Source organism: Dromaius novaehollandiae, chromosome 10, assembly GCF_036370855.1.
Source record: "Dromaius novaehollandiae isolate bDroNov1 chromosome 10, bDroNov1.hap1, whole genome shotgun sequence".
In the NCBI taxonomy this organism is placed as follows: domain Eukaryota; kingdom Metazoa; phylum Chordata; class Aves; order Casuariiformes; family Dromaiidae; genus Dromaius; species Dromaius novaehollandiae.
Window position 1 is genome coordinate 22,712,049 of NC_088107.1, and position 24,154 is coordinate 22,736,202.

Sequence of the window (24,154 nt, forward strand, 5' to 3'; positions counted from 1 at the left end):
ACAGCTGCTAAAAAACACAGCAAACCTCCTCTTTTCCCTTCAACATCGCTCTTTCCGATGCATAGTGCAAAAGCTTGTCACCGCAGCCGCCGGCAGGGCCAGGGCTGGTGGGGAGCAGGCAGAGCCCCTGCGGGTGGGCGAGGGAGCTTTTGGCACCCGGCCACCGGCAGCGCCACGCCGGGCTGCGGGGACCCCCGAGAGCATCTTCTTCTTCAGCCACATCCAAAAAGCACCGTGCCAGGGCGCTGGGGAGAGCCGGCGTCCCGCTTTGCCCAGCCGTCCCGGGAGGCATCGCTGCCTGCGGAGCCGCCCGGGGCGCGGGAGCATCCTCGTCCCTCCCCGGCGGGCGGGCAGGCGCGGGCAGGCGTCGCTGGCCATGGGCCTGGCAGCCCGCAGCACGCTGGCGGCAGGACGCGCTCCTCCCTGCGCATCGCCCCGGCGCGGACAAGGGCGCTTTGAGCGGCACGGGGGCGGCGGGGGGGGCCTGCGGGGGAGGCCTCTAGCCCTTTAAGAGGGGAAATTCGCTTTGCAATTGGAGCGAATTCCGCGTCTGCGACAGGCGGGAGAAGTTGCAGGTCCCTCCCTCGCAGCACTTTATTTAATATAGTAGTAGCGGAGCAGCGGGCTGGCAGCAGGCTCCGGCTGGGCTGCATCTCCCTGCCCGGCCCTCGCGGGGACACCATGGGCTGCCGCCGGCGTCCCGCCGCCCCGTTGCTGCTGCTGCTGCTGCTGCTGGCCTGCCAGCTGAGGCCCGTCCGCGCGGGACCCCCAGCCGGAGGTAAGCCCGTCCCGGGAGCCCATCGCCCGCCGGAGGCTGGCGGGAGGAGCGAGGGATGGAGCCCATCGGGGAGGAGAGCATCAGCGTGGGCATAGCAGGGGCTGCAGCGGGCGGGAGGGAAGGGGACCGGGGATGAATCCCCTCCGGACCCGGCCGGGCAGGCGCCCAGCCCCTTCCCGCACCCCTGTCCGGCAGCTCGGCCGTGCGGGCAGCGCTCCTGGGGGCAGCTCGCTTTGGGCTCAGATCGTCCATCCCGGGGCCGCGGGACGCTGGCAGGCCTGCCGCGGAGCCGACGGGAACTGCTTGTTTCAGGGCAGGGTTTTGCAGCAGTCAAGCGCTCTGCAGACGGGTCCCGCTGCGGGACGGGGCTCCGCCGCGGTGCTCGGCAGGGAAGCCAGCGGGCCGGGAGCAGAGCTGTCTGCTGCCGGGGGCTCTGGGGGCAAGCGGCAGCCTGTGTGGGATGCTTTCCTGGGAGTTACGTGCTGGCCTGGAAGCAGGCAGCAGTGTGGGGCAGGACGGGGCTCACTGCCCCTGCACCCGCAGCCGCCAAGGGGTGCTTGGTTTGCAGCACGCGGGACAAAAGCCCTTGGAAAGCAAACAACTTGGCCGCTCCGCAGGAAGCACCGCACTGCGGGCACGAAGCACGGACACGTCCCGTAGCCCTCGTTGTGGAGAGCCGGGCACAGGGCACTGGTGGGCGCGCAGGGCCGGGCGGAGGGGTTGCTGCCGGCGCCGGGTAGGCGAGGAGCAGAGCCCGTGATTTATATCCAGTTTTCCCCGCGGAGTGGCCAGGTTTGACCACACGGCTCCTGGCGCTGGCGTTCGCTGCTTCAGCATCCTGCTGGTGATCCCACAACCCCGTCGCCTCCTCCTCCTCCTCCTCACTGCGCCGGTTCTGCTCAGCCCCTTGCTCCCTCCTCTGCTCTGGGACAGGGGCAGAGATGAGAGAGGTCCGAACCTCGGCAGGCTCCGCGGGTCTCATCCTGCTTGGGCCAGGTCTGTGCCTTAGCCCCAAAGCTCCGAGCATCAGCTCGGTGTTCGGTGGACCATTTCGCTGTGGGTGGCTGCTGTGCGCTCGGTTAGCAGCCTCCGCCGCACGGTCCCGGGCATCAGCCCATGTCGGGGCACGGCATCTCCGCCCGGCGCTCTCCGGTGCCCACCCGGGCACGCATGGGGGAAACCGGGATGCACAGCAGTGCAGACTGCCTTCAGAAGCATGGGGGATTTAAAAACACATTTTCTTCTAACACAAAGAAGTAACAATCCCCTGAGCAGTTCCTCCTCCCCGGCCCTCACCCCAGCCCCACGAGCCCGGACCCCAGCCAGCAGTAGGTGGGAGCAGGCACTGGGGTAGCGGTGGCACTGGGGAGGTGAGGGGACAGCACGGACCCGGGCAGGGATCCTCCCGCCTCGGACAAAAGCAAAGCCTGGCCCCAGGCTGCCCCAGGGGCTCTGCACATCGCAGCAGGGTGCTGAGGACCAAGGTGCAAAGCCCCGGCGCTGTGCGGGTGCAGGGCAGCTGCCCGGCCGGAGCAGTGGCCATGGCACAAACCCATGGGGCTCCACCTCGGGCGATGCACAAGCTCGGCAGGCAGCAAGGAAGGTTCTCGCGCATCTCCCACCTCCGCCAGCGGCAGGGATCCGTGTCTGAGCGGCAGCCGCAAACCCGCACGGAGGGCGTCCCTGACGAGGCAGCCGTCGCCTCCTCCTTGGGAAGCATCCCGCCCTCGGCCGTTTCGCCGCCCGACAGGCTCCTCAGATGGGCCCTCGCTTGATTTCCACGTGCTGGCACCGAACGCACCGCCAGCCCCTCCCCTGCGCCCCAGGCCTGCGGGGAGCTCCCGCCGCCCGGCCCGCGACAGCCCTGACTGGCGGGTCGGGCCCGCTTCCCAGCTTCGACATCCGCATCCCCTCGTCTGAGCCACGAACGCCCAGCAGGTTCTTGTCTTCCGTGACACCAGCGAGTCCGCTCTTGCCGGCAGAAATGTCAGGAGGAACAAACAAGACTGTTCATTCTCCCCTTTCTGGAAATGGAAGAGTTTCAGGGTTCATGTGGAAAGAAACCATTTGGAAAGCAATTAAAAGCTTCCTGAGAAATTTTGCAGAAGAAAGGCTGCCTTGAGCTTCCTTTGTCTCAAGGTTTTCTAAATGAGTTATTGACCATGTGTAGGCTTTTGCTTCCCAACCCTTTTCTGCATCTGAGTCCATGTCAGTGCGGGGACAAGGATTACGCTCGTGCCCAGCCCTGTTAGAGCCCTCAGCACCTAGGACGTACCTGCAGGTTTCCTGCTGTCCCTGTTCCCTTCCCCGAGAGGAGGTGACCTCCCAGGGAGGTGACCTCCCATACGCTCGTCTCCATGCCTCCAGGCTTTCTCCTTTCTTCCTTTTTCATGCACCAAAATATTACGATGCCTGGCAAGCCAAGTGGAAAAAATCCCTTTTGTTACCGAACAAAGTGGTCTTCTTCCTTCCAGTGCTGACCTTTAGATCCTGGACAGGGATCTAACCACGCAGTGCTGATACCTACTTCTCCATCCCAGATGACTCCAGAGGCTCCCCTGGCACTCTCGGAGGCGTTTCGTTGTGCAAACACCTCTATCGCTTCCAAGATACGCAGCATTGCCAGACGGCTGCTGCCAGATTTGAACGTACTGTGGATGTTTGGCCAGTACCTCTCACTTCTTTGCACAACTTTCTTTCAACAAACTTTGCTGTTTCAGCCTTCCAGGGCGCTCAGCTTGGCCCGGCAGCGCCGTGTGTCGAGTGAGCAGGAGGATGGGGTTGGGGAAGAGCTGGGTTCATAGCCAGGAGTGCCTGATGCGCGCCGAGTTCGGGAGCGTAGCCGTGGTGGAGGATGCCCTCCGGCACGCAGTGGCACAACGGCAAAGGAAGAACATGAACAGACTGGGGGCTCCTTGGCCCCCAGGCTGGCTACGGGGATGGAGACAGGCTCATGCTTAGGGGCACAGCCTGCGTTTCGCATCGCCTCCCAACCCGCGATCGGGGCCTGGGCGTTCTGCCCACCCCAGAGTGTAGAGAGGCACCGTGCATATCAACAAAGAACAGATAATATCAGAAAGAGAAAACACTTGTGAAACTTCTCTTGACATCTGAGTGTGAAGCTTTAGTAAACTGTTTTTGAACAGACAGAACCACTCAGCTCTCCACCAGTTTCCAGTGAGGCCACACGTATGCTGATTTTCCCTTTCTTCGAAAACCTTCTTGCAGGGTTTTTTTTAATGAGGATGGATCCAGGGGGGCATAAGACCCTCACAGCGAAGCAGATCCATAGGGTCCCTGCAAGGGGGGTTCACAGCCAGCTTCCAGGACTGACTATCCAGGAGCGGGGACCAGAGGAACAGCTAATGCAGCCCCAAAGTCTCCATTAACGCCAGCAGTCACCGCTGACTGTGCCCAGTGGGGTCTGGGAGCCCAGGCGGGACCCCCAGCAACGCAGGCTCTCGATTAGACCAGGGTGCCACCATTCACCCCCGCTGAGGCTCGTGTTGCCCCAACCCGGACTGCTTGGGTGCCAATGAGGGCAGAGTTTGAACTACTGCATGTCTTGAGAAAGACGTCTTGAAATAGTCTGAGCTCATGCCTTGGTAAGCAACATGCTGGAAGAAAACACCTCCAGGACTCCCCACGCAAAGACATAGCTCCTGGAGAGGCTGAGGAAGCGCTCCTGCGGCATGGGGCTCGCGGCTCTCAAGGGTGATGCAGGTGTCGAGCCAGGGCTGAAGCGACACCGACTCTCAGCAGCAAAACCATCCAAGTCAGCATCCACGGATGGCTCCGGGCTCTGAAGCCGGGCATGTGCTCACGCGTGGTATGGCAGGTCCCCACTCACCATCCTCGCCACGCTTTTGCAGGACTAGATATGTCCTGCTGCCCCTGCGTCCACCTGCCTGGGGCTGGCCAGCATCACGGAGAAGTCACCGCAGCTCTTGGTGTTCAGTTAATTGGATGGATAAAGAAAAAGGATGAGATTCATCTCACTTCGATTTAGCTACCTAGAGGCAAGGCTACTAGTTGAAGGCCCTTAAAGGAGATAGAGGCGATAGCTGCACCCATCACTCTCCTGGGACCATAGGACAACCTGCACCGCGTAACTTGTGGATGGCCAATGCGTGATGGGCCTCGCCCGAGCCCCTCACCCAGCCTTGTCCCCACGGTGTCGCCGCCCAGCGAGGCTGGGTCCCTTCCGCCGGGCGCAGGCCAGCGAGGAGCTAGCTCACATTGATGGCACCAGGGAGTTGTCTCAGATATTCCTCTCAGCTACTTTTGGAAATCTAAACGGTTTATTCATACTTTCTTGTTGTAAATGCTCCACATGTTTTGAGGTCATAGTTCCAAGCAGCTGGAAAAGTTTCCAGCTGATGGGAAAGAACAGGAAAAAGTATGAAAGGGGGAGAACGCAGACTGGTATCGTGGGAATCGTGGAGGAATATTCTTGTCTCACTCTTAAATTTAGCAGCAGAAGGCTGCAGGCAAATCCATAATAAGCACAGTCCTCAAAGATAGCAGCACAGGGTTAACCTCAGCCTCGAGGAACTAACGTCAGGTTGAGAGCTGGACAGTAACACGACTTCATAGGCTTTAGGCTAATGTTGTCTGTGTGCCTAAATTAAGCTCAAAGCACAGACTGTTCACAACAGGCGTTGAATCCAGCCCAGCGCTTCGGCTCCCAGGGGCCGCTCTCTGAGTCCTTTCCAGGTGGCTAAAGAAATCCGGGCTCAAGCTTTTCTCCTTTTTGGGAATCCAGACGCCCCAAGCGTTAGGGCTGTCGTGGGTTTCATCAGCCCACATTCTTCAGCTGGGAAAGTCCTGGAAACTCCTCGGCTCATGCTTTTTTACTGCACAAATGAGACGCGGATGCTGCCTGGATGTCCCACAGTGGGCATGGGAAAACGTGCCAGGAGTGACCCCAGGAGCAAGCGCGGCTGCCTCTGGACAGCCGCTCTGTGCTCTGCCGACAGGAGCACGTGGCAGCTTTGCCTGCAACTCAGCCCAGTTTTCATCCACCCCCTTTACTATTCTGTGTCTCCAAACTGCCCAGAGACATGGAGCAAGGAGGGCACCCATCAGAGGCACCTCATTCCCAAACCAGACCTTCCTCCAACCATCTGCATCTTTCCTGACACTGCGGCAACACACCACCGCGCTGCCCCTTACCTGGCAAGGCAGCAGCGTTGCAGCCGAGGCAACAGCAGCCGTGATGCTCGGGGGGCTCTCGGCAGGTAAACCCTGCGTCCCCTGCGCATCTGCGAGCCAGGCGCCCAGGTGGCCCGGCCACAGCAAACGGGAAGGGTTTAGGTGACCCCTTATGGGGAGACTCCAACTCCATCAGTATTCCTGATCCCTGGAGATTCCTGCAGATTTGTAAGGGCTCAGCTGCGGTTTCAGGTCTGTGTTGGCAATGGGGAGTCCATCACAGTTTTGCCAGGGTAAATGCAACAGAAAAACTAAAATCAAGACAAATGTGTTAATAATCTTTCTTCCTGAACTGAAGTGAAGGCAGAAAGAAGACAGTCCCTTGTGATGTTTATTTTACTTGTAAAGTTTGCAGATGGACTCAAAGCTTTTTGTTAATGTGCAGGAACTGGAGAAAAAGGAAGCTCTAGAAAGCAGCCTTAAATAAGAAAGAAATTAGTTATCTAACTGCTTTCAAACACATGGATCTTCAGCCATGCCTCAACTTACCAGATCAGGGAATTGGTTAGCCGTGCATTGGCTGGAAGCTGTTCCTGCCCGTTTGCAGACACACACACACACACACACACTGCCTTGCACATGCCAAGCGGTTTCTGCAGGTATAAATACTTAACTAGAGGTGTTTGCATCTGTGCAGGTTGTGTGAGTGCCTCTACGTGACCACGTCCTCACGTGTTTGTGTCTGCTTGCTTGAGTGTCTATCGACAAGGTCTTGAAGCTGCAAAGACCCGATCCAAATCGAGGTCCAGATTTCAGGCGCTCGTGTGAACAGTGAACGTGCCTTGTCCTGTTCCAAAGATAAAGCTGTTGTGCAAAGTAGAAACCAGAGTCAGGACGCCCTGGGATGCTGCAAAATTGGGCTTAAAACCACATAAGTAGGCTTTCTGCAATACTCCAGCAGTTCCATTTCTAGACCTACCTTTTCCAAATCCAAGGACAGGGAGAATTCAGGTTTGGTTTGAGTTTGGGGCAGTTTGGGCTGCAGTTTGTTGGAACGAGCTTCCCTGTCCGGGATACCAGGTCTGGCAATGCCATGTGTGCTGCTTGGCTTTGGGGGGGCAAAAGGCTGGCTCCAGCTAAGGCCACCACGCTGTCACCAGCTGAGCCGGCACCAGGGCAGACACTAAACAAAAGGAGCAGAGACTGGGCCAAATCTGCAGGAGAGCAAGGAGGACTGGGCAGATATGAGGGAGCAAAATGCTTTGGGATGGAGTTTTGGGATGGAGCTTTGGGAAATTCCTTTTCCCAGAGGAGACCAGCAATCTCCTGCCCTTCTCCCATGCATTTCGGTACTATCAAATAGGGACTAAGCCACATATAATGGCTTGCAAAAACTTCTTAGCTGCCATCCATCTCTCTGAACAGACCCTCCAAGCATCCTTCTACGAGCTGATAGAGAGGTGGGGCGAAAGACTGCGGCCCTGTTTGTGCCCCGTGCCCCATATCCCAGATTCAAGAGTGTAATAAATTTGTATTTTCCATTCCTTCCTCTCTCTCCTGGGTGTGTCGCATGTTCCAGTTTTGCAGCGCTCCATGTAATACCACTGGGTATTGCAGTGTGCTGAACGGTTGCTCTTGGCTGCCTGACAGACAGACAAACAGTAGCAGACAGAAAGGCATCCTGGGGAAGGGAGGGCATCGCTAAAAATTGACAGGAGCAGAGAAAGTCATGGGGAGAACCGCACAGATTCGAGGTGGCTGGGGCCATCACTTGCCTCCGTCTGAAGAAATGATAAAAGTAACATTCATCCTTCACCGTGCCGTAGCGCTCCAAACTCCCAGCATGATACCATGACTCACTGGTTATTAAAGGAGCCTTTATGGGCAATGAGTCAGTTAGGAATGGGGCTGGTGAATATTTTTTTCTTCTTTTGCCCAAATCTTGGGTTTTTTAGGGCGGTTGTTTTTCCTGCCTTCTGCGGGTGGGTGGAGGAGCCCTTCTGGAGAGGGAAGGTGGGGTCTCCACCGCCGTGTGCACACACCTCCGGCGTCTGGCCGTGCCACTTCAGCCTGCGACTGTGGGGAGGGATGTGTTTTTTGTGGGTTGTGTGAATCAGAGCCTCCAGCCGTTTGGGGTGGTGTGGGCATTGCTGTTAATTTTGGGTAATTTTCACAGCAAAGGTTACTCTGTTTTGTCCCTTCCCTCCTGTGCCCGTAGGAGGGGAGTGCTCCTGTCGATGCGACACTGGAGCTGGACACTCGTCTCCGCTGGTGTTCCCAGGGTGACACCTGCGTTAGGTTAGCCTCGGCGCTAGGAATGACGCTGGCCAGTGTCGCAGGGCCGCAGCCCGGCTGACGAGCCGCTGGGACTAACTCGCAAGGCTGGATGGATGCCCTGTGACTAGCATCCTGGTACCACCTCTGGGACCCCTGCTCTGGTTGAGGTGGTCATGATCTGGCAAAGGCCTGGGCAAAGACCTGGCCAGGCTGGTGGGCCGTCCGCTCCAGGTGGCTCTGCTGGAGCACGGGGGTTGGGCTAGATGGTCTCCAAAGGTCCTTTCCAACCTCAGCCGTGCGGTGACTCTGCGATTCTGGGTCCAAGGTGCTGTGGCACGGCCAGTCTCATACGGTGTGAATGGCGCCCGGCTCAGCAAGGTGCCAAGTTAGGTAGGAAGAAGCAGGTTTGCAGTGACTACAAACCCAACTTTCTATTCAGATTATCTAGTCTTGCTTTCCCCACCCTCTAGATTACTTTTTTTTTCACGTGGGGCATAGCTAAGCTCAGTCCTCCGGTTTCAGTGGAGACCTCTTCCCGCTTAGGCCAGGCAGAGATCTGCCCCAGGATGGAGGAGCGGCCAGGAAAAATTCCCATCACCTTCCTCCTTGCGCTACTCCCACTCCTGCCCCGAGGACTCGTGTTAGCGGATCCGTTCCCCAGAGCCACTTCCGAGCTCCCCGAGTGGCCTGGGGCTCGGGGCCGGGGAGGGACAGGGATCACAACAACCCAGAGCCCATTAGCAGCTGGGTCATTTTCCAGCAGTTAATGAGCCATAAAAATGAAAGGCCTCCCCAGTGCCCCTCCAAAGACGAGAAGGTCCTGGTGCACGTGAGAACGAGGGGTGCCGGGGGCTCGCGGCCCACGGGGACCTGGCAGGAATTTTCCGTTTCCTTCCCTGGCTGGTCCTCAGTGACACACAGATCCTCCGGCTCCACTTCAGCCGGGCTCGGAGGTTTTATGTGTCCTGTCCCACAGAATTTCTGGGTCCGCTGGGTCATTTCCTCTGGGAACGGGGGCGGAGGAAGCTGAGAGAGGAAAGTTTTGGCCCGAGGTAGATGCGGCTGAGAAAAGCCTTCTGTGCTGCCCCGCAGCCTGGGAGGGGATGTATACACACACTTCCACACCCCCACAGGCTCGCACGCCCAGGCCCCTCCGCATATACATTCACCCCATGCTATAAATAGAGGGTGGGCAAGCAGGCATTTATTTTCTCTATAAACATAACTCCTCGGTTTGTTTCTCATAGACAGAAAAGCCATAGGGATAATAAATTGTGGTCTTGGGAGGCACAGGCAGGGCGGGGAGGGGGACCTCTTCGAGAGGCACGAGGAGGAGAAAGAAGAGAAGAGCAGAGCAGAGAAGAGAAAGATTCTGGGATTTTTGCTGCTGAAAGGGGAAAAAAATAATTTCTTTGCAGTTAGAACTGCAGGGCTGGACCAACAGACAGACAGTTCAGTGTATATCGCACACAGAAGGGCAAAAAATACCCTCTTCTTCTTGCTGCAGCCCCCCTCCCCATCCATGCAGGCAGACTTTTCCCACCCGGGAAAGCCCTTCCCGGACGCAGGGATAACCTGGCATCCACGCCGCTCAGTGCCTCCCCCCAGCCCCTCACGGAGCCTGAAACGAAGCCCAGCAGGCAGCTCCCGGCGGAGCTCCGAAGCTCCCTCGGCGTGCCTGCCCGCTTGCTTTTCTTTCGCACACCTCTTCCCCGCGCCCCGAGGCTGGCTGATAAGTCCCCCCTCGTCTTGGCACTTCCCAGGCAGTTTGCTACACGCAGGCTGGGAAAGGGCCGAGCGGAGCTGGGGCGAGTGGAAACGGGCCCCTCTCCAGCCGTTGCTGTTTGTTTACGCCAGGCAGGGATCGCTCCGGTAACGTTCAGCCATTCCAGGGATGCTTTCGAACGTCCTCTGGCTCTGCTCTCCCGGTCCTTAGGCCGTGTCCTGGGAGGACACCTTCCCACCGCCACCCTGGCTGGGCCGGGGAGAGGTTGGGAGTTGGGGACCAGGTCTCCTGGGGTCGGTCGGCCCAGGAGGTGCGGGGACAGGGCTTGGGGAGAGGATCTGGGCAGGTGGGATCTGCGCAAAGCGGGTCACCAGGTCCCAGATGACCCTGCCTCCCCGCTCCTTCTCCTAAGCCCTTGCCTGGAGGTCCGTCCCCCTGCCGACCCTGCTCTCTGCAAGCCCTCAGCGTGGTCCAGGCTCCTCGTTCCCACCTTAAAGCACCTTAGAAGTCGTGGGTGAGCATGCAGGAGCAGGGATGAGCCGCAGCGGGGATTTGGTGTGCGCATGGCCTCCCGCAGCCGTGCACACCCCCCGCCCCAGCTGCCCGCTGCCGGGGACGCCCGCTCCGGGGGGCTCCTTCGGCGGCCCCCGCGGCAGCCCACGCCGAGCAGGGAACGAATGCCACGGGAGCGCCGGCCAGGGCGGGCAGGGTGGAGTCGGGAAAACCGTCCAGCCAAAAAGAGAGAGAGAGAGATGGCCTGAGAGAAAGAAAGAAAGAGAAGGGAAGAAAGAACAAAACCGTCTTGGGATGGTTTGGAAACCACGTCCTCTGGGGCTGATACAATCTTTCCAGGCCAACTTCTGCTGGCAGCCGGGCGCCTCCGTGAGCCTGAGTCACGCTGCAGGGGACGGCACAAAAGCCCCATTTAGCCTCCCGCTTCCCCCCAAACCTCCCACTTTCTCCCCCCCTTCTCCTCCCCGAGCAACAGCTCCAACCGCCGCTTCCAACTCGGGCTTATTTCCTAAGTCCCTGCGGAGTCCTTCAGCCGCATGTAATTAAAACCCTCCGTCTCTGCCTGCGGCGCGCGCGGGATGTGTGCCGCCAGATGTGCGCGCGCCGCGTTGCAAAGGCCGCCGGCTCTGCCAGCGTCTCTCTGCGCAGCGCCCTCCCCCTCGCGAGAAAGCTGATTTTGACTCCGGAGCCACGGCGGGGGTCCCGCACCGCGGCACACGGCTCCTGCGGCCGGGGTCCGAGGCGCGGGGAGGTCCCAGGGCCGGGGGAGGTCAGGCTGGCCTACACCTGCAATCTATCTCTTTTTTTAAGAGCAACATGACCTTTGCGAGGGCGACCCAGCCAGATGTGGAGTTTCGCGCCGGATGGGAGCTCCGTCCCCGTCCCCCCGCGGCCGCGTGTCTGGCAGGGCAGGAGGGTGCAGGAAATACCAGCGGCTCGAGGGCTGCTTGAATCATCCGAAAACCACGCTGGATAAGGCAGGGCTGGAGCGAGAGAGCCCCGGCCAAGCCTGCCAGATCCCGCTCCGTGGCGCGCGGCTCGTGGGGCAGTGGGAGCTTGCGCGCCCCTCACCCGCCGGCAGGGCTGGCCCCGGGGCTGTGGAGGCGCAGCGAGCGCGGGATGAGCTGGTTTTGGCTGACCCAAAAGACCGTGGGCTGCAAAAAAGGCTTTTTTCTAGTCCAAGCTGTCAGGCAGCAGCCCAGGAGGCCGGGGAAGGAGAGCAGGAGACGGAGGCAGCGAGAGGGAGACCAGCTGGGGAGGGAGCGGGAGGGAAGGAGGAACCAGAATAATAAACACGAGCGGAGGTTTGCAAAGAGGCGCAGGGCAGCCAGAGGCAGCGGGAGCCTCCCCGGGGCCAGAAAAGGGGCTGCGTGACGCCGGCCACCTTGGTCGAGCGCGTCACGGCCAGCAGCCTCGCTGTGCACGCTCCCGGAAAGCGGCTCCCGCGGCGCACCGGGAGCCGCGCGGCGACGGAGGCCCGGGGCGGCAGGAGGGGAGCAGCGGTGCACGGACTCGCGGCTCCGTAAAACCGGGAAATGGGGAAAAGAGCAAAAGTGCTCTCGTGCAGCGGGAGCTGTCGGCCGGCGGGCGCTCCCTTCCTCCCGAGCCTTTCTGCCGGCTCGCACCACCCTGGGGCACCCGGGGCTGGAAGCGCAGCCCAGACGCCAGCCTGATGGCCGCAGGCAGTGAGCGCCTGGGCGGCCCGCGGGGAGCCGCAGCGGCTGCAGCGGGATGCACACAGTTGCACGCCTGCCCGTGCTGCAGCGTAAAGCCGGCGTTCGGGCATCCCACGCCAGGCTGGAGGAGACACCGGAGCGCCTTTTTCGGCGCCCCCTCCTCCTCCTCCTCGCAGGGAGGCCCCAGCGCAGTCCGGGGCCGGTGTGCCGTGGCTGTGTTTGCCTTAGCCTGCCTTGCAAGCTGCTAATTTCCTTCCCCAGCCATAAATAAACCGCTTGCATAAAACGAAGGGAATGTGCAGCATAATGAAGCCTTTCAGGGCAGGGCTCTCCCCCCAGCACGGGCTGCAGCCGGCCCGCGGCTCCTGGGGGCTGCCGTCCCGGCGGGCTCGCGGGGAGAAGGGGGCTGTGCGGGCGGGCGCTGCCGCGGCCCCAGCTTGCTGCCCGGCCACAGTGCCAGCGGCAGCGTGCCTTCGCCGGGCTGGCGCGCGGTGTTTGCACAGCGCTGTCAAACAGACGGGCTCGGTGCAGAGCAGAGCCCGCCGGGGACCGAGGCTCCTCGCTACCTTATAAAGTCATTAAAAAAAAACCTCGGAGGGCCTCGAAGCAGGCTGCTGCTGATGCTGCCGAGGAGGAATGCAGCCGGTGCGGCGGGCGGGCTGGCCTGGGGGTCCCCCGCGCCCGGGGGGCAGTGTGGGGCCCCCTCCCTCCCCCCAAGGCTCCGTAGGGGCCGTGGCGTGCCCCACGCCCGTCCCTCCCTTCCGACCTCGGGAAGCGGACGGGGGCCGCGGGAGGCAGGTGCGAGGGGCAGCGGCGGCCGCAGACACAGGGCTCCTTGTTGGAGCGCCGGCTCCTCGTCCCGCGTCCGGAAACGGGGCGGCCGCAGCGCACGGGGCCGTGCACAAGCCGGGGCTGTTCCCGGCAGCACGGAGCCCTCGCTCCCCGCCTGCTTTTCCACCGCGAGGAAAACGCGTGCGGCTGGGGCAGCAAACCGCAGGGACGCGGTGCCGCCCACACCCGGAGCCCCCCAACCTGCGGTGCCCAGACCCCACCGCAGCCCCTGCCCCGTCCCTCCGTGACTGGCACCCCGAAAGCCCCGGGGGCCCCTGTTTGCACCCGCTGAGGCTCGGAGATGTCTTGCAGGCGCGGATGCACTGAGCCTGCCTGGGGGATGCACAACGTCCCGGCCAAGGGAGCTGCCAGGCTCTCGCTCCCGCGCTGCGGCGTGGGGCTGCCCAAAGAAAGGCCAGGCCCTGCGGCTGCAGCGGGCCGGCGCGGGGGGACGGGCACTGCGCGCGGCGGCTTTGTTGCGGCGGTAACCGAGGCGAAGGCGGCCACCCGCGAGGCGGGGGAGGCCCCGGCGCCGAAACGCAGCCGCCGGCCAAGCGGAGGGGCCAGAACCGCTGCGCGTGGGGCGAAGGGGCCGCGGCGGAGGGGAGGGCGGCGCACACCGGCCCCGGGAGGAGGGCACGGCGCGGGGCGCTTCGGAGAGGCCAGCGCCCGCCCCGCGCTTCTGCTGCTGCTTTTCTTTTCTTTTCTTTTTTTTCCCCCAATGCAAAAAACGACGCTGCAGCCTCTAATCTGCTGGCCGGCCGCTCGGAAAGTGTGAGCGAGGCTGCCCCGCGCCGCGGACGCCTTCCTATCGGCCTGGCGCGGCGGCGGGAGCGGCTCCGGCGGGACGCGTGGAGCCAGGGGCGCGCGTTACTCATGGCGGGGCTGAGCCCCCGCAGGCGGGGTGGCCGGGGCGGGCACCAAGGCGGCAGAAGGACGTGAGAAGCGAAGACTCCTTGCAGAAGAGCAATAGCACGGATCCCCATGGCGGGGAGGCAACCCACGGCCGCTTTTTGCTCGGTGTCGCCCCACCGCCTTCGAACGGGCCCCCGCACCCCGGGCGGGCTGCGGAGCGAGAGCGGGACTGGAGCAGAGCAGGACTCAGGAGGAGAAACCGCAGTAACTCACACTGATGTGACCCGCTCGCTGGAGAAGAGTCCCAAAGCCCTGGGAGCCCAGGCAAGGGTGCCTCCTCCACCAGCGAACAGCAGCGCTCCCCCGGGCATCAGCACGTAACTTTTTATTATTATTATTTTGAGAGAAACCGAAGAAAAGCGTCTCTGGCAGCGGCGGGACAGTTAAGGCGGGACTGAACGTGCTAGCTGCAGGACTCGCTGGGCCAGGTCCCCTGCCCCGGGGAGGCAGCGCAGAAGGCTGGCTGAGCACAGCCATCCCCGCCAGCCTCAGGAACGACTGACGGGGTCCCCAGGGCCCCGCTCCCTGTCCCCTCGGGTGTCAGGTCCGCACAGAGGCGAAGGCGTCGCGAGTGGGTGAGGCGCAGGCCCAGCCGCAGAGGAAGCAGGACTCTGCAAAGCGCTCTGGCTCCGTGACAGCAGCCACTCAGCACCCATCTGAAGGCCATGTTTTTCAGATTAAGAGAAGCCACAAAGCAAAAAAATGTCGAAAAATCGGAGTGGGAGCTGGAGCACACACTGTGCACGCATGGGAGAAACCTCTGTGGGAGCCAGGACACGAAGTGCATGCGATGTCTCCGGGGGACCAAAGCCCTCCGCCTGCACGTGTGCACGCAGCTCGGGGCCGGAGCACAACCACGTGTGTCCGTGCGGAGAGGAGGCAGAGCAAAGGTCCCTTTTGCAACGCGCCGCAGCGGTTCTGCTCACAAGATGTTGGGCGGCCGAACGCCGCGGGCGCCACCCGTCAGGGCAGCCCGCGCCCCGTGCCCCGAGGGCCAGCAGCACCCCGCGGAGCACGCCGGGGCTGCTCGTCTCCACCAGGACCCTGCAAGGAGGGAGCGGGTCAGCAGAGGACAGTGACCTTTAACGTCGGTGCAAATAATGGCAAAGCTGCTGTGATTCACTGGCTCAAAGAGGACCGGGATGCCAAAGCGACACATGCCAACTGCATGCGCAGGAACCAGGAAATGAGCAGGCTTGAGTAAGCCCTGCTGGCAGCCCTGCCCTGCGCTGAGTAAAAGGCACGGTATTAACGCAAGCGCTCGATATTTCCAGGCTGCCGTTTCAGCCCTGCCCCGAGCGAGTGGGGTTACAGCCCTCGCAATGCCCCGGTTCCCCATGCTGGATCGAGGAGGGAAAGTGAAAAGCCGCAGCAGAGAGTGTGTCCCCGCTCTACCTGCACCAGGCAAACCGCACCGTTACCTGTAACCCTCCCGGTGATGGGCTCATCTCAAACCGCTCTCTGCGGGGCTGCTTCTTGCTGTGCTAGGTTCATGTCTGCTGCCCCAGCCCGCGAGCAAATCCCACCCGCAAGAGCCCAGGGTCCTGCCCGTTCACGCCACCACCCCTTTCGGCCCTACGGAAAATTGGGCTCAGCTGCAACAAGAAAAGGCAACGAGGGGAGCAGCTAAAACACCACACACGTGTTTGTTTATGCCCATACTGCACCATGCAAAGTGCAGGAGGTTGGTTCCCCCCCAGCACTCGATCTCCCTCACTGCCCTCCTCCAAAAAAGGGCGAAGCATCTGGGAGGCAAAGGCAGTGTGACTGAGTCACGCAGCCTATGCTGGGCTCATTTTGGAAGAAGTCGTGCACATATATAAACTTGAACATGGCAGACTTTACGCATGGTGACCATATGTGGACTGAAACTGTGTGTGTTCACCCTCCCCGAAACATCCTCCCCACCTTTTCATATCTTGTGGGTCTTTTTAGTGTTCATGCTTCTTAGTGCAACTGCAGAGTTAACTTTACCACTGCTCACTTGAGGTTTTGTGGAGCGAGGCAGAATGTGTAGCCACGTATCACACACACATTTACGGTGTGCTCTGGGGGTGCGCGTACAACGCACACGCGTGCACACAGCCAGTTAAAAAGTGTGGGCGCTCTAAAATCAAGCTGTGCCAGCTCTACGGTTACCTCATCCCTTCAATTCTGCCCTTTTCTGCATATGCACTGTGACACAGTCTTTCATTACACGATCACATGCCATTGCGCTGAGTCCCTCTAATTCTAACGTATACTGGCTGCTGAACACTTTCCAGCAGCAACTTCAAACACTGTATTTGAGTGCAGGTTTTTCTGTGGTCTTGTATCCACATATGGATCGCATGCACGCACATTTATTTCTCCAGCACTGTCAAAGCAGCCACCTTTGGGGTGAACATCAGCGATGTTTCGGCGACATGGAAAGCCATCGTAAAGTAGTTCAAAATAGGGAGCAGGCAGAGCGCGGTCTCGGCTGACCCCGCGGAGCTCCCCAGGGCTCAGGGAGCGGCGTCTCCCCGCATCCTGGGGCCGGGTCGCTGTTTGGGCAGCGCAGAGCGGTGATTTGCACCAGCCGGGGAATCCGGCCAACGCATGACACAGCCACCGCTGGAAGGTTTCGTATTCATCCGAAGGGTGACGGTTGTGGCAGAAGTGGAAAGGCCTCGTCAGGCTAACGACTCGGCTGGGGAACCTCGCCAGAGGACGGCTGCTGTATCACATCTGCCCCCGCCGGGCAACGAGACGGGAGCTCCCTCCGGCGACCAGCACAGCCCGCGGGGGCCCCGCACCGGGAGACTCCCGCGGGGAAGGACCGGGGCCGCGGCCGGGGCCGGGCGGAGCCGCCGGCCGCTGGCGCCATCTCGCGGCCGTGGGCGGAGGCTGCAGCTCCGCGGCTCGGGCCCGGGCAGCACCGTGCAGGAGGGGCGGGCGCAGCCCGGCGTGCGCTCCCGGAGGATGGGAAGGCAGCCGGGAGGTCTGAACCGGCATTTAGGGCTCTTGACTGTTGTCATTAATGCCCGTGACTTCCGACACAGAAGCTCTCTTCACGGCGGGGGCGAGGACCGAGCGTGATCATAGGCGCCTTGGGGTGTTCCCGTGTGGCAGTGCCGTGCACGAGAGGTGGCTCTGGGCCCAGCCGCTCGGCTGGCCGGCCTGGCGCGGTGATTGCAGGGGCAATGGCGATGCAGCGGCAGCCCTTCACCAGAGACCTTTGGATCTGGGCAGCAGGGCAAACACAGAGCGCGGCAGGGGAGGGACTGCTGAAGTGCTCTCAGAGGGGTAGAGACCTGGGAAGGGGACCCTGAAACCAGTCCCCCCGTCCCAGCCACAGGCAGCAAACACAGCTGGGGACAAACACATGGGGCCTGAGGGAGCTGCTCATGCGTCCTTCCTTCCCTCACCCTCTTCTTTTTCTCCCCAGCCTCTTTCTTCGGGGATGGCTACGTGGAGATGCCCCTGGCGGACGCCTCGCGCACGGTGCGGCTCCAGCTGCAGCTGTACACCAGCCAGCAGAACGGGCTCCTCTTCCTGGCCGCGGGACAGCCCGACCATCTCCTGGTGGAGCTGCGAGCCGGCACCCTGCAGGTCAGCGTGCCACCACGGATCCGGCCACATCCGCCATTTGCTTCAGCGGCGGTGGGTGCCCCAGGTCTGGCCCTGGGGCAGATGGGGGAAGAGGCCGAGTTCACTCGAGGCAGCCTTGGCTCCTTCCCTGCTCCCTGGCAGTGGAGCAGACCCTCCAGAGCTGATTCAACCCACTTAAATTAGGTTTCTGGTCTGAACTGACCTCTCTGCATTTTTCTCTCCTTTGGTTTTAAAAGGACATACAGGCAGCTTGGCTAGAGTCTATGGGTCAGCGTTTCTTTTGGTACGAGGATGAGGGAGCAGCACCTGAAACCAGCAGCCGGCAGGGTCAAACAAGCCACAAACGTGGGTAGCTGAGCTGTCGAAATCCCTGCTAGAGCAAGTTAAGAGCTCGAGGAGCATGAGAGGAGACTGGACACAATCCTGGGAGAGGATCAGTTCAGGGCCATTGGATACACAGAAACAGCCTCGAGCTCGGGAAATTCCTCACCCACACACCACTTGTGGGCAGGAGAGGACTCAGGAAGGAAGTCTCACGTCTGCCCTGCAGACATCGTCGCTGAGGCTTCCCTGGCTCACCAGCCTCAGAGGCGACGGGTCCGGGCTGCTCTCATGCCCTGATGTCCAGCGGCACCCCAGGGCCGGGCCCCGGAGGGAGGCCAGCAGAAGCAGTGCAAATGGGCTGCTCCCGCTTCATGCTGGGGACTGCAGACGGAGACACCCAAAAACCTGCACCCCATGCACTTGGCACTGCCAATGTCATGCAAGGCACCCCTGAAGCACGAGGGGTCGGTGCTTCTCCAGTGGAGACAAGGGAAGAACAGAGGAGAGGACCCAGAGCAGTAAAAGAGGCCCCCCAGCAGTCTCTCCCAAGGGCCGAGTCCAGCCAGGGCACAAGAAGGGAGCAAGACAGAAGAATTAAAGTCCCTCTTGTGGTTATGGCGTTGGCGTCTGCCTTGAAAGAAAAGAGCAGGGCACATCCTAGCAGACGTCCCCTCCTCTCCCGCAGCGTAGGAGCCACCCGGGTAGGGCCACACGTCACCTCTAAGCGGAAGCAGAGGACGAGCCAGCGAGCCAGACAAGCAGCTGGCCAGAGGTTTCTCTAATGCAGGCCATCTGTCAGGAGAGCTCTCGCCGGCTCGGCCCTTGGGTCCCTTCTGCTAACCCTCTACTTAAGCAGGCTCCAGAGCTGCTCCTTGCGGGGACAGCATCCCCGCCGAGGAAGCAAAACCTGCTATTTCCCTCGCTAGTTCCCAGGCTGATGGTCGGGAGGGCTATGGTTGTGGAAATGGGCCAAGCCACAGGAAAGGAGGGCAGTGGGCAGGGATGGGCAGGAAACAGGGAAAGCAGAGTCAGCACCTGGCAGAGCTCCTCTGTGGGAGGAGAGGAAAGGCCTGGTGGCGAGATGGGAGCCTTGGCGTTGGGAGTGGGAGGTCTATCACCTTGGGGTTCTCATGAGTCTGGAGTTCACTGAGGAAGAGCAGGCAAGGAGAGAAATTTGGAGAGTGGGAGGGAGAGTGGGCATGTCTGCATGCTGATAGACATATGGGTATAGGGGGAGGAGGAGGAGTACGCAGAGAGGCAGAGGAGGGCAGGGTATGCAGGAGCGAATAGGTAGATCGAAACACGTGTGAGGCCCGGGGGTGGATCCATGCTTCAGCAAGTATTTCCTAGGGAAATAGTGGACTGCTGTGCTGCAGGTAACAGTGCTCTTCCCAGCCTACCCTCAGCAGTGCACATCTGGAAACGTATGCAGTTAGAGGAACTACCCCTGGATCTTTAAGGTGTCTCAGCATGCCTTCTGCTTTATCCTTCTTCTTTGGGTTTTACTGTTAAGGCTTGTACGAGCCCTGGGGATGGGGACCAGCTTCCTCTCATGTACAGGGACAGGTCTGTGAAAGAGGGGAGCTCATGATCCCAGTTTTGCACTCACTCTTGTCTGGCTGTGGCTGCCCTGACCATTTCGAGGCCACGTCCTCAGAGGTGGGGCCAACCTGCCAGGGCACTGGAAGGGATAAGTGAGAGTGGCCCTGATCTCCCAATCCTACAAAGCTGGGCTCAGGACAGACCCCGGTGGAGAAAAAGAACCTCAGGGCTACCTTTCAGGCTGGTTTAGAGCCAGGCTTAGAGCTGCACTGATGTTCTGCAATCTCAGGAGTCTGTTCTGCAAACAAGGGGTTTTCAAGACGTAAACAACCCACAAATGCCAACAACCTGCTCCTTTGTTTCTCCCAGATACTGTCTTGCTTGAGCTGAGGTCCTGACTCCACTTTTTCTTTCCTCTGTAGGCCAAGCTGCGGCTAGGCTCGGAGGAGGTGACGCTACAGTCCCCAGCAGAGCTGCAGCTCAACAACTTGGCAATGCACGATGTGGACCTGTTGGTGGAAGATGGCAGGATGACGCTGACCATCGATGGCCTCTTTAACAGCTCTGTGGACATCACAGGACCCGTACGGGAGCTGGACATTCAGTATGGCCTCTACGCGGGTGGGACGGGGAGCCTTGACCTGCCATATCTTTCTGGATCCAGCTCTCCCTTCAGAGGTTGCCTCCACTTAGTGACATTCAATGGTCTGGACGTCCTCTCCCCTCCAGCTTCTGAAGGTAGCTCCAAGATATTCCACCGGGTTCAGGAGGGGTGCAGCACGCAGTTCTCTGCCGAGCCCGATGACCCCTTTGGATTCCTAGGACCACACTCTTACATCGCATTTCCCACGTGGAATGCGAAGGAAGAAGGGACCATTGAGTTTGTGATAACAACAAGCATCACCCAGGCACCCCTCATCTACCACGCGGGGATGGAGAATGACTTCTTCTACCTGGAAATCTCCAACGGACGCCTGAGAGGGTTTGTTGAGAAGGGGAACGGCATCATCGTCCTGCACAACAACATCTTCATCAGCGATGAGCAGCAGCACTACGTTAAAGTCCACACAGACGTCCACAAGCTTGAGATCCTGATTGACTACTATGCCTCAGCCACATCCAACCGGGGCATCAACAACTATCTGGACCTTCAGGGGAACCTGTTCATTGGAGGTATGGATGAAAAGGCTTTTCAAAGGCTGAGGGAGCATCATCTTGCCTTCATGTCGGTGGGCAGCACAACAAACAACTCATTTGTTGGCTGCTTAGAGGATCTGCGGATAAACCTGCAGAGGAGGAGTCTGCAAGACGCTGTGGTCACAAAGGACATCACATCTGGCTGTGGAAAGCAGGAGCAGTACTGGGAATATGATGAAGTATATGAACAGGATGAGGCACCCACCTCCCCACCTCCTGATATCTGGCAGGGAGCACCCGGCCTGGTAGCGGAACCATGCCGGCCAGACAACAGCTTCCCTCCTGCCTTCGCTAACATCAGCAGGCTGCTGCACGTCAGCCCCCTCATTGTCTCTGAAGGAGGCACAGCCTTCTTGGAGTGGAAACACGTCCAGCTGACGATAGACTTGAACCTCGCAAACATCCGGCAGTCCCAAATCCTCTTTAGCATCACCAGTGACCCTAGGCACGGTCAGCTGGAACTAGATGTCCCTGGATCCAGAAGCAGAAGGAAGTTTACTTTGTTGGACATTGTGAATCGGAAGGTTAGATATGTCCATGATGGCTCCGAAGGACCCATGGACCAGCTGATGCTGGAGGTAGCTGTGACTGCCCAGCAAGGGATCCCCGAGTGTTTGCGGCAGGGACAGATGTACCTGCTACCCATAATGATCAACCCCATCAACGATGCCCCTCAGGTAATATTTCCTCATGGGGATCACATGACGATCCTGAAGCACACACGGAAGCATCTGACCACAGACATCCTGCAGGCCTTGGATGATGACACATCCTGTGATGACCTTGAATTTCAGCTGCATGGTGGCCGACTGATGGAAGAGGGTTATGTGGAGTACGACTTTCACCCTGGAGTGCCCCTTGAAGAGTTTTCCTGCAGGGACTTGGAAGCAGGCAACATAGTCTACGTGCACCAGAGCGGGACAAATTTGCAGCTCACCTTCCAAGTGAGCGATGGGTCTGTCCCAAGCCCCACAGCCACCCTGAAGATCCTTGCCATAGAGCCTGACATCCGCATGCACAGCAACACCGGCCTCTTCATCTCCCAGGGAGGGGCTGCACGCATTACCACAGCCAACCTATCAGTGGAGACAAACGCTGTGAAACAACGTGTTGCCATCCTGTATGGCCTCACAGAACCTCTCAGGTATGGTGAAGTCCAGAAACAAGGGAGGGTGGGAGGGGAATGGCAAAAAGTGGAGTCCTTCCACCAGCAAGACCTGGAGCAAGGACGCATCCAGTATTTCAGCACAGATCCCGAGCACCGGCTGGAAGATGTTGTGGAGAAGCTGAAATTCGAAGTCCAGGTTGGACAGAAGACCTTGCAAAACAACACCTTCCTCATCAGGATCAAAAGAGCTACCATTAAGATGAGAACCATGGTCCCTCTCCAAATGAAAAACAAGCGGCACAAAAATATCACCAGCAAGGAACTGGAGGCAATGTTGGAAGATCCAAACGCTGCCCCAGTCTCCTTCCAGTATGTGATAATCCAGGCTCCCAAAAAGGGAAACTTGGAGTTGCTTGGCAACAGGCTGACTGAAGGCTCTGGATTTACCCAAGATGATCTGCAAAGAAACCATTTAAGCTACAGTGCAACCATCAGGAACTCTAAGCAAGCTGAGGATACCTTCCAGTTTCGTGTCCGTGCTGGGGACCAGCACTCTCCTGTGTACACCTACACAATCAGCATAGGTGGAGACCCCGATGCACCAGCCCTGACCAATGTCCTTCTGTCTGTGCTGGAAGGGGGGCAGGCCATCATCTCCAGGGACCACTTGTTTGTACAGAGCATGAACAGCATGGACTATATCTATGAAGTAATTGAAGGGCCAGCACACGGGAGGCTGGCCTGGGCCACGTCCGCAAGCTGGCCCTCCAGTGAGGAGATCACAGAGTTCACCAATGAGGACATCCTCCAGGGCAGGCTGCTGTACCAGCATGATGACTCCGAGACCCTGGAGGACGATATCCCCTTTGTAGCAATCAAGCAGGGCGAGGGCAGCACTGAGCCTGATGCAGAGGAGGTGAGAGGTGTTTTCAGAGTATCCATCCAACCCGTCAATGATCACCCCCCTGTCCAAGTGGTGAACAAGGTTTTCAATGTGGTGCGCAACGGACAGCACCTCCTGACGACGGACGACATTGCCTTCACCGATAAGGACTCCGGCTTCTCAGACACGCAGCTGGTGCTGGCGAGGAAGGACATTCTGTTTGGCAGCATCGTATCCGTTGATGACAGAAACCACCAGGTCTATCGGTTCACACAGGATGATTTGAGGAAGAAAAAGATCCTATTCGTCCATTCAGGGGCTGACCGGGGCTGGATTCAGCTGCAGGTCTCAGATGGCCTCCACCAAACTACCGCCCTCCTGGAAGTTCAGGCTTCGGACCCCTACATCAAAATAGTCAACAACACCGGCCTAGCCATCCACCAAGGGAGCCGAGGGAGCATTGACTCCTCTGTCCTCAGCCTGGAGACCAACATGGACATCAGGTCAGATGAAGAGATACGGTTCCTGATAACTACTCCCCCACGGTGGGGGACTGTGCTGAGAGGGGAGCAGCCAGTCATGGCTTTCTCCCAGAGGGATCTGCTAGCAGGAGAGATTGTGTACCGCCACAACGGGAGCAGGAACACCCGGGACGAGTTCCAGTTCACAGTGGAAGCCAACGAGGTGGTGGTGGAAGATACGCTGGCCGTTACTGTGTTCTTGGACACCCATCCCAGCCCCCTGCACATTGTGAACCTCAAGGAGATACGTGTCTTCCAAGGGGAAGCAGCTGAGATCAAGGAAGAACATTTGTCAGTGAGTATCCCCTTCTCTAACAATTCCCCAAGCCCGCATCTCCTCCCTGGTTACAGATCAAGGGAAAGCTGCATCCTGCACATAGACCCTGGAAAACCTTCCTTGAACGCTAAAATGGAAAAGGTTCAAAGATGCATGAACCCCTGCAGAGAATTATTCCTGCCGATAGGGTGGAAACCCGTCAAAGCAAGCAGGTCACCCAGAACAGAGCACTGCCTTGCACAAAGCACCTTGAAAGCGTTAGAGAGAAGCTCTGTGTACTGGAGGAGGCATTCCCAAATTCAGTCCACACTCAGTACTAGGGGACATGTCTTTGATGCAGCCTGTGTCCCCCCGTCATGGTACCTGTTTGGATCACTCATTTGTATGAGAGGGACAAGACTGGCAGAAGTAGCTCTGTAGCTCTTCTTTAGCCCATCTTTGTAGGACTATTTATTAAGGTGAAGCCATGACTTGAATAGTGAACGTCTCTACACATAACAGTCCCTACATTGGTGCAGAGCAAAAGCATGCTAAAGGCAGTGCAGACACTCCATGGCCGTGGTCCCCTGAGGCTGCTCAGTGTTTCAACTTCCAGGAAATTTCTAACTATCACTGGAATAAGTCCGGGGTGGGCCTGGTCTAATTTTGCCCTAGGAACAGCCAGAGCAGCTGAGCAGAAGCTGTTTCAGCTCCCAAGGGACCCATGTGGCCATTATGAGGTGTATGTCCCAGTGTTGTGGCAAATAAGGACAGCTTTCATGTACAGCTGTTACAGGAGAGGTTTGAATGGTGTATTTATGGTCACCTCCATGGCTGGGGAGGTGCCCAGCCTCCTTGCTCACCCCACGTCTCCTTGCAC

At 59.3% G+C, this 24,154-nt stretch overlaps 1 protein-coding gene across 1 annotated transcript in view; it reads left to right on the forward strand.

The window, feature by feature from the left end:
• Positions 1-318: 318 nt before the first annotated feature.
• Positions 319-24,154, forward strand: part of CSPG4 (chondroitin sulfate proteoglycan 4) — a 34,733-nt gene continuing 10,897 nt past the window's right edge. The window contains exons 1-3 of the mRNA XM_026116225.2: positions 319-778; positions 17,280-17,443; positions 19,732-23,313. Of these exons, the coding sequence (XP_025972010.2) occupies positions 682-778; positions 17,280-17,443; positions 19,732-23,313 (3,843 nt within the window). The 5' untranslated portion in view covers positions 319-681. The remainder of the gene's footprint in view (positions 779-17,279; positions 17,444-19,731; positions 23,314-24,154) is intronic.